This window comes from Podospora pseudopauciseta, chromosome 1 (genome assembly GCF_035222475.1).
Source record: "Podospora pseudopauciseta strain CBS 411.78 chromosome 1, whole genome shotgun sequence".
Taxonomy (NCBI): domain Eukaryota; kingdom Fungi; phylum Ascomycota; class Sordariomycetes; order Sordariales; family Podosporaceae; genus Podospora; species Podospora pseudopauciseta.
The window spans coordinates 1442613-1452580 of NC_085892.1; the positions used below are offsets into that span (position 1 = coordinate 1442613).

Consider the following 9968-nt stretch of genomic DNA (forward strand, 5'->3'; position numbering starts at 1 on the left):
TGTACAGTGACAGCAATCATCATGACAAGTCAGGGTTTGAATACTCCACAAAAAGCCCCTTGTAAAACGCCCTCCTAAAACCGCCATACCATCGCACTTAAATCATCATTTGAGTAAGGTATCCTAACATGCGTCATAGTGTTCAACTCCAGTTACTCCCCCTCTACCAAACGCCTCCTCTAACCCGTATGCTACCCCCCCTAATGAGGAAAAATAAACCCTCCCGCCCCTTCAAACCCCCCCGGTGTAACAGGCGTAAACCCCGTGCTCCCTTCCACACCACCACCACCCGCACCCTCCTCCCCACCACCACCACCACCAGTCCACAATTTCCCCTCAAGGACAGTCCTCTCAATCCGATCAGCAACCTCCATCAAACCCGCCGTCAACCCCCCACCACTACTCCCACCCATCAAACCCCGTAAACACCCCTCCGCGACCGCCAAACTAATATACTCATCATAATGACTAGGGGAACAACACGCCCTCTCCCTAAAGTCTTCCAGCTGCGTCTGCACCAACCTGACAATCTCCGCTTGGCTTGTTGCGTGTTGTTGCCTCCCATCCGTGGGTGGTAACTGAATCACATTCAGCGATAGTCTTCGACAGGACGTAACAAGATACAACATTGCAGCGCCAAAGCTGTCACGGCATATATCCAGCAGCGTGGCTGTTGAGCGGTGGGCGGTCCCCTCTGGTAGAGCTATGCTACTGCTGGGGTAGTCGAGGCCATGATTTGATTGATACCACGACTGGTGGACGCTCAGAATCTCGAGAGACGAGTTGATCACTGCTTGGGAAGAGGCCGGGAATTGTCGGAACCTCGGTGCAGAAATATAGTGATGGTGGAGGGCTAGCAGGGAGCGGTTGACGAGGACTCTGAGGAATTCAAGTTGTATCCGAGGTCTGAAGGAGTAGTTTGCTTGCGATTGAGCTGCCATAAGCAACACGGATGTCGCTTCTCGAACTTTGCGGCGGAGTTGCTCGTCCCAGGATTGGATTTTGTCATATTTGAGGGTCGTCTGAGCCGTGGTTTGGTTCACGACGGTGGTGATTTCCGAGAGTATCGGAATGAGGTCGGATAGCCTTGTCTGGAAGGTGCCATCGGTCAAAGCAAGGTCTGATTTGGCGGCACCTTGCTCCAGGACCCAGCCTTGTCCGGTGTGGTAGATGCTGGTGTCGTTAATGTTTGACGGTGGCTCGGCGTCGTAGTCTTGATGTGTACATGATGTTCCTGTCCTCATGGCTACCTGCAGCTCCAGAAGCTGAATAGTAAGCCACAGTCTGCGGCGGATCTCGACTTCGTATGGCAAGAGTTCTGGGAACAAAGCAGATGTTCGGTTGAGATGCAGGGAGACCGCCATTCGACCGAGGTATCCCATGAGGCTGGCCAGCTGCGACGTCTCGCCACCCTTTACAATGTCCATTATTCTCGCGATAACCCCAAGGCAAAGTGTTCGAGCCGAAGTAAGAGTAGGTGTCGAGACAAACGGTGACCGGCAAAGAAAGTACTGAGAACTGTTCAGGAACTGGTCCGTCCAAGAACTCGGCCGTCTTCCCGTACTGGTAAATACTTGTGCGGGGGCTGCTTGGCATCCCAACGCCAGTATCATAAAGAACTGAGCAAGCCATTCCTCGGAGAAATGGTTGACGTTCATCCAAAAGGCCTGGAGCTCAAACTCGTACTCGGCAGGGTGCAAAAGCCGGTATATCGGGTGGATAACCTCGAAATAACACCGTACCAATGTGTCGACAACAGGTCTTGGTGGTAAACTTTGAAGCGCATTTTCTCGGCTTTCTGAACAGTGGCATATTTCGCCAAACGGAAAGTGGTGAACCGGAAGCGCGGCGACCAAATACTTTAAGCTCTGTAGGTGTCTGTATCTCGGCCCCCATTCGGGATCAAGGCCCGCTATGTATGGCCAGCCTTCCCGAAACTAAAATGTTTCCTGTTAGCAAACATGCATGCTTCAGCGGAATCTGGTTCGTCTGTACCTCGGAAGCAACGGTGCTCCAGTGTGTGACACCGTGAAGTCTGGGTCTTGCTTCACTACCACTCGGGCCCGGTGTTATTTGGGGGCTATCTCGTGCTGGACTTTGCGGTGTCTCTCCTGGCTCGCCACTTCCAGACTCATGCTTCGAACTGAAGGGGAATTTCTGGTATACACATTCATCGGCAGCGTCGGCCTGGATACAACGGGAGCAAGGCTGCCCTTTGTCGCATCTGAGCTTCCGTCGATGACATGGTATGCAAACGTAGACTCGTCTGTTTCGTTTTTGGGGTTTCCCTGTGCCTTCTGGATTGGGCCGGTTTGGATCGAGGATAGAAAAGGTCGAGAAGTAACCTGCTGGCTGCTCTGATTCCATAATCGGTGGTTTCTTCTTGGTGTGTCTTGATGATGGTGAAGCACACACAATGTGGCATTTCCAACCTTGGGCAAGTAAACCCCTTGATTCCAAAAGGGGTGCCATCACAACCGTCCTGCTGATATGGGTCTCGGCAACCTAGGGTGTGGCGGGTGAGGTGGCTTCGCCAGCCTGAGGACAAGCAAAACAAATCTTCAAAAACCGATCAGGCAACAGTAGAATGTGAAGCAGGAGTGACGATATGTTTCCCATTCATGTTCCTCCTTGTGGTACTTGAACTGGCGGCTCAGACGCCAGGGGGGGCTCGAAACGGGTGCCATCGCCATGCGCCAGGCCTTGTTAGGTTATGCCGAAAGGCACATGGCCAAGCCATTTTTTCCTTGTATTGCTGGATATCTCGACGCTCATAACTGAAGCGGTGATAGGGCTAATGATACCCTGACGTCGAGATATTTCCTGTAATACCCGGTTTGGAAGGTTCTGTTGCACAGGTGGGCAGGCCCAGGATCACGGTTCGGGTCCGGGGCTCGGAATGAGCTCGCACTTGGAAGATTCGAGAGGTTGTTGAGATCATCTCGTCCAATCCGAAGAAAAGAATGGTCTCATACGGTGAGAAGCAGCAAGAAAAAAAGCCGCGCGGGTGTCACCAATGAACCGATGGTGGTGGGAAGGAACCGTCTCCTTGGGTGCCTGGCTCCTGCCGTGTAACCACATGTCGCCCCTCGAGTGACTTTAGTGTAAAGTTTTGACAGGTTCATCAAGGAAAAAACCGAGCAGCGGTGTTTCGCTTTGGTCCAATATGTCTCCGTGTTTGAACGTTGAGGTTGTTGTTGGACCTGCCGAAGGATGGATCCCCCCTGCCAACGACCGCTCTGTGACCAACCTTATTCTGTGGCTTACACAACAAACACCTAAACGTACCTACAAACAAGCCGAACTGAATATTATATCCACTGCAAGGCAAACTTCAGTATCATAAGGCTTAGGATTCTCAGTCAAAAGCATCTCAAGTCCACTCCTACCATGGGGCAGTTCATCAAGACAATGTTGCTGGATTCCGCGGCAGTGACAAGCTGCTGACAGAAAAGCAGCCTTGTACTAGTATTCAATTAGTATCGGATATGTGCTCTTGATTCCGAGAGTGTATGAATTATTGACCTCGAATCCGACCCTCCCCGCAAAATATCCACGCCCTTTGGCTGCCATGTTGATGCCTTGCTCACTGCTTCAGTTGCAGTGCCAATTTCTCACCGCCTCGGCTTCTTGTGCAACAGGGAAAGTCGTTTTTGTATATTTCGTTATCATCGTCCTTTCGCACATCTCAGGTTTGGCGTGGTTGTGCCTCTCAAGACAACCACCAACGTGTAACATCGCGCTTACATGTGCCGCATCTCGATTGCATGCTATTCTCTTTTCACTTTGTGCTACAACCCAAATTCGTCATCTTCCACCGCCGGCCGGCGGGGGACCAGAACCCCCGGACTTTCCATAAGGCAGGAGGTATTTCACAGCATCTTAACAACCTGAAGATCAGCAAGGTCACTCCGACTCCGAGTTCCCTGATATGCTTCCTGAACTACAGCGAATTGTCCGAGATCACAGGGGTGGAATGTCGCGCTTAGACCTAGGTAATGGCTCATTCTCCATGCATCTCGTGTAACACCAGATAGTTTATCTACCAGTTGACGTCTGACACCTCACAAGTACCCTGCAGTCTGTTGACTAATCTAAAAGTCATATAAGTTCGAATGGCCCCCACAGTGAGAGAAGAAAAAGAAAAAAAGGTCAATTATGGGCACTACTACTCTGCACTATCACCAAACCAAAGTCCGAGCAGGGCGTCCGCCACGTCCTCAGAATCCCGTCTGAAGCAAAGACACCTCCTATTCTCACTAAAAGGCTTGTTACAAGCCGTGACGGGGTCGGATGATTTGCATTCTCGTAAGATATCCAATAACAGCAGCTGGTATAAACCGTCTACATTCCAACTCCTGCAGTTCCATCTCCGAGTTACACACGGGAAAATCAAAAGACGAGAATATCAGCTCCCACACCATCAAGAGAAAAAGCGGATTAGAGAACAGATATCCTATCCTACTTCAACCCTTCAGTCCCCGGAATATGACCCCCCTCTACTTCTTCTATCATCACTGAAACAGATCTTTGTATCAGTTCCCACCTTACCTGTGTCCTTATAAGAAGAAAGCAGACCACTACATTCTCACATGGCCCCTTTTGCACTCCACCCCCTCCCCCTTTTCCTCTCCCCATTCTCCCCAGTCACCTACCTACCTAACCCCAAACCACTCCCAACCATCCTTCCAGCTTCCCCCCAGCTTAATCCTCCCTCTGTACCTATATCCAGCCAACCAACCCAACCCTCTTCATCCAAAGTCCACAACAACCCCCTTCTCTCCCAGAACCCCATCACTTACTCTCTCAATCACATATACGTACCTAGGTGTGTAATAATAAAACAATACCATCTTCGATACCAACCCAGCTCATCAGATAGCCACACCGTGCCACAGAAGAAGAGAGAACCTCCACGGAGCCCACTATTTATCCAACCGACGGCCACCCCCCAACCCCCTCAATAAAGAATATAACTAATATTTCGAAGGGTTACTTGTTGAGCGTTAAAGATATTTAACAAACCTTAAAAGATAATTAAAAGACCTGAAAAGATAATTAAAAGACCTGAAAAGATAATCAAAAGGCCTTGGAAAATAGTTCAACGGCCTTGCAAGATAGTTCAACGGCCTTGCAAGATAGTTCAACGGCCTTGTATAGGCAGGGTAAGTAAATAGACATGGATGGGCGGCGCTGGTAAGACAAATCGGGGGCTCCGTAGAGGTTCTCTCCAAAAGAATGCCATCTAACATGTTAGAGGATGAATTCGACCCAGATCGATTTTAACAAAAGTACTCTTGCGAAACCTAGCAGCAGTCAAGCAGCATCTTCACCTTGCCAAATTCCACTCCACGTTAGAAAGAGAGTTGCATGAAGCTAAGTAAGTAGGTGACAACCAGACAACCTCTCCTCATTTTCTTGTTTACATAGGTACCTATCAGACGAAACACAAGAACCATAAACCAAAACCAATAACTAACTCTGGTCATGTCTCTTCTTCAAATTTGTACTTTCCGATATGGTATTCGCTATCTATTGCTTCTTGTTGAACATTCCATGTTTCCACACACACACACACACACACACACACACACACACACACACACACACACACACACAAAACTTGTGCTCTTGTCAACATAAACTCTGATATTCGGTGCTGTGCTGTGGCTGCTTTGCTACTGGGTATTTATTTTCCTTCCTCCATGTTTGTTTTCCCTTCTCTTCCCTCCTCGAACTCATCGCGTCTTCTCAAATGCCATTGCTTGCCAACGCAACGCTCTCCAACTCAAGGCTCTCCCAAAATGCTACAATCGCATTGTGCATGTTCCCCGCTACCACCCTCCCATTACCTCGGATCAGCCATAGGTAACTGCTGGCTGCCGCTTGGCTTTTCTCTCATCACCGGCAATATTCCGCTTCGGGGCTTGAAAGCACGGCATAAAAATGTCTTGGTCGGTATGCCGTTTCTCCCCGTCGCAAAATCAGGCGTGTGCAAAATATCTCCCGCCTTTCAAGTAATATCAAACATGGGCGGGAAAAGGCAAGGCTGCGAATACGAGAACCTCTCGGCCCTAGACGTCGGATTTGCGCGCAAAGTGATTCCCGGGTCCGCCAAATGTGCAAGTTGAAAAGAAATCAACGTAACTCTCGTAAAACCAGCGTGGTGCTGGCATTTCAAGCCCCTTGCTGGGCGGTTCTGGCGGCTCTCGTCGCTCTGGCAGCTGCGTTGGGATACCGAGACGGGTCGATCCGAGAGTGGAGAGGCCCAGGACCATACACGGCGACTCTGGCGTTGTGGTACCTAACAGATGGTCGCGAAGGAGCTGTTGCTAGCTGTGCCTGGGGTGGTCTCTGTTCCGCGTCGATGGCCTGGCGAATGATGTTGTGAACAAAATCGGGAATGCCCTCCCAATGGCCTGCTCTCGCAGCAGCCATCATCCTTGGCGGAAACACATCGTCGGCGGTAAGGGAGTGGGGACCAGGGAAACGGGCAATTTGATCGGCAACATGCAATTCTCCCGACTCGATGGCATTTTTTAGCCAGTTTTCCCATTCCTCGTCCAGCGGCATCGAATTGTCTCCGGATATGTTGCGAAGAGCCACTCGCTCGCGTAGCCTTTCGTTAAGCGCCACTCCGACACTTTCCAACTCCTCATCGCTTTCTTCCTCGATCATCCCATCCTCTGGCGTGGTTACCGGCTCGTCCGACACCTCGGAGGCGCGGCGGTAATATCCGGCTTGTCGGTGCCGAGGCTCCACCCATTCGGGGAATCCATCGGCGGTCGTGTCCCGGATGGCAGTTCCCTGTTCCCGCTCAAACCGTTCCTTTGCCCACCGTGTGCCCTCCCACTTTGTGAGGCCTTGGATTTCGGCGTATGTAAGGCGAAGGCCGTCAAAGGCGCGGAATAACCGCCGGTGCCACTGCCATCGACTGAGGCGGATTCGGTGGATGCGATTTGTGTAGTCGAGACCGGGGTATTTAGCTTCGGGTGTGTCCAAGTGGCCGTAGAACGAGTGGACTTCTTGCCGAACCTCAAGGACGAGATATCTTTGGAGAAGTTGAGTGAAGTTTTGAGGGTCTGTCTGTCGCGGCTTCGGAAACATGTACTCGTAGACGAGTTGGTCTACTGGGCGGCCCTTCATCTTGACCGGCTTCTCTCAGCACTGCGTGGCTCTCGCGAGGCAGGTCAAATGTCAGAAGCGATGGTGTTTATATGCTGTTATCGTAGTGTGATGATGCTGAGCTGTACGGAATTGAGCTGTCTTGCTGAAGATGTCGTGTCTTGTTGAAGAGGAAAGCGTGTGAAATAAAGCCACAGGTGTTTGACAAAGATCGGCACCGAAACAGGCAGGTGATGATGTATGGTGGGCAAGAAGAGAGGGAAGAAGGAAATTGGGGTCCACGGGACCGGTGTGGATCCCGGGGCACTTAAGTACAGCACGGCAGGAGGGCGTGCGGATGGTGCGGATGCAGATGGCTTTGGTCCCTGGAACGGCTGGACGGGGGGAACAGGCTGTCGGGTGGGTCGGGGGGGCGTCTTGGTCAGTCGCACTCAGAAGTCAGAATACTTGGTGCCCCGAATCAGCAGAGCGTGAATCGCTCTCGGTGTATCGGAAGGTCTGGGTGTGAGAACCTGACGTGGACGGCAAACGAGAGGACGGGAAGAATGGAAGAAGCTCTGCCTAGGTGGCTGTAAAGCACGGCCCGAAGAAGGAGAGAGAGAGACAGCTCACAGCGGAGGCAAGTCGAGAGGCCCAAACAGTTTCCATGTGGGCGGGAAGTTGGTGGTGGTAGGTGGTGGTGCGTGGTGCGACCTTGGGTCAGGAACACGCCTGCCAGCCACTGATAGCCACTGCTAGCCACGGAGCAGCCAGCTGGGACTTACAGGAGAGTGCCACGAGTGCTCCGGAAAGGGAGAGTCATAGAGGTGTGGTGGCACACTTGCATGTGCCTCTGCCGCCATCTGACTGGCAGCCATCGTATCCAACTCCGATATCCTGTCAGGGGCGAGCAGTTTGCGCCGACCAAACACCAAGCAACGCACGCACGCAACCATCGGGCTGGCCGCCTCAGCTGCATCCCACTATCTGCCAATAACGTCGCCTCGTTGTTTCCCTCGCCCGCTTTGGAATTCCATTTTTCTGCTTCCGGACCTTTTCCAACAGCGCATCTCCCTGTGTGGGGAGCACCATGGACAGCTCACCAACTAAACTTGCTGTCCAAAGTAGATTCGCCTGAATGGGCCATAGCGCACCGTTGGACTCTCCATGCATCTGGATGACTCGCTGGCTCGCTGGGCTGAGCTCAGCTTGAACCCAATGCCCACCTCCTTCTCATGGAATCGTGGAATTGTGGTGATCATCGTGGCATTGGTTTGATCTTCAACCGCAGACCCAGACAGGCACGTTGTGTTTATTCCCCCGGCCGCTTTCGCCGACGCCCACGCCCAGGTGTCTGACCTCAGCTGCGAACATCAGCAGCGACTGCGGAATCACCCAGTCCGACTCTGCACTGCAGTGCGATAAAATGTCGGCCTCCTCAACGGGCCTCGCCCGGAGGAATTCTGCTAACTTCCCCATTCCCACCCAGCCATCAAATCCAACAAAGCATCTCATGATCCTCAAAAGACAACCCCCTCCTCGGCCCCCCGCTCTCACTGACCGCCAGATCCCAGCCAAGGAGACCCGCAGAGCCCTGGGCTTCCAAAGTGGAGAGATCTGAGGATGACGTCGTAGTTCATCAAGGGACACCGACTCTGAAAATCTATTTTTTCTCTTCTTTTCAAGTCACTTGAGCAGCCAAATCCCGACTTGTTTGTTTTGTTTGGCGCCACGCTCGCACAAAACACCCGCTAATCTAGCATGTCCCCATCGACCGGAACCGACTCTCAGTTTTCACACGTAACGACAAGACAGGGCTGACTGGGCGGGATGGCATGTGGGTAGGTGGTGGTGGTGGTGGTCGTCGTCGTTTTGGCCAGATATCTGCTCTGTTCCTTCTTTCTCCAGCTACTATTGATTGATATATCTGCAGCTGCCCGACAACATGCCTGGAAGGTCGACAGTGGTCAGGTAATATGGGCTCGGCTGGCGGTGAACATGGCGTCTACCCAACCGCCTATCCAATCAAGGCCGCCACGGAGCCTGTCTAAGTCATCCACCGGCCGGGTCTCGGTCACGGCGACCGCCCTCCAACGGCAACCGAGCCCTTTGACTATCGGCGAATGGGATGACGCAACCTTCGGGTCAGGAAGCTTTCCCCACGCCTGGATGTTCTTCCCTACTACCCTCCTTATCCTTCAGGATCGGTAGCTGTGCCCGAGAAACACATGTGTGGTGCCGCATTCCATCTGCACGTTTGTTGGCACAAACCGCATCTCCGCCCTGCACCTGGGGCAATGTTTCTTGTCTTGTGTGTTGTGTAAACCATTCTCACCGGCCTTAATCCTAACGGGGCGCATGTCGCCGTGCGCTGCTCGAGAGTTGTTAGCGAGACCGGAGCGGGGCCCGGTCGGGCAGTTTGATGCCGATGTAGTGACCGGTCCTGGGCATTCCCGACCCGCGGCCGATATATATTACATATGCCACTGGCGACAAAAGCAGCCCTTGTGATGTGGTCTCTTGACACCCTGTAATTTCATCCCGCTGTCTCCGGAGCCAGGAAAAGGGAGATCTGGAACAATACCGCCAGAGCGCTTTTCTCTCCTCAGACGGGTGGTTGGTGGTGAGGCGTGAGCGAGTATCAGTAAGATGAGAGGGGATGGTTCTCCCGGCCAGTTGATGCGGCCCCGCGGGGCCACCACCCTGGGGTGTTACTCGCCGCTCACCATCATGACCATTCATGATCCAACCGAAGGGTTCGGCAGCTCTGTCAGCTTCCCTGGCACGAAAACAAAAACATTGGCCGGTTATCAAGGCCCAAGATGTTTGCACAGAGCCCAGAGGATTACGCAATCGTTCAGTCT

At 52.4% G+C, this 9968-nt stretch overlaps 3 protein-coding genes across 3 annotated transcripts; all 3 read right to left on the bottom strand.

The window, feature by feature from the left end:
• Positions 1 to 200: 200 nt before the first annotated feature.
• QC763_103750 (uncharacterized protein) lies at positions 201 to 2472 on the bottom strand (the record flags this gene model as incomplete). The annotated part of the gene is made up of 2 exons (XM_062906942.1): positions 201 to 1937; positions 1996 to 2472. 2 exons carry the CDS (start codon positions 2470 to 2472, stop codon positions 201 to 203), a joined length of 2214 nt encoding a protein of 737 aa, XP_062769842.1.
• An 816-nt stretch (positions 2473 to 3288) lies between these two features.
• On the bottom strand, positions 3289 to 3573 carry QC763_103753 (uncharacterized protein; the record flags this gene model as incomplete). Its single annotated transcript, XM_062906943.1, has 2 exons — positions 3289 to 3465; positions 3526 to 3573. 2 exons carry the CDS (start codon positions 3571 to 3573, stop codon positions 3289 to 3291), a joined length of 225 nt encoding a protein of 74 aa, XP_062769843.1.
• A 2604-nt stretch (positions 3574 to 6177) lies between these two features.
• QC763_103760 (uncharacterized protein) lies at positions 6178 to 7146 on the bottom strand (the record flags this gene model as incomplete). The annotated part of the gene is made up of 1 exon (XM_062906944.1): positions 6178 to 7146. The coding sequence occupies one exon, from the start codon at positions 7144 to 7146 to the stop codon at positions 6178 to 6180; it is 969 nt and encodes a 322-aa protein (XP_062769844.1).
• Between the last annotated feature and the right edge of the window lie 2822 nt (positions 7147 to 9968).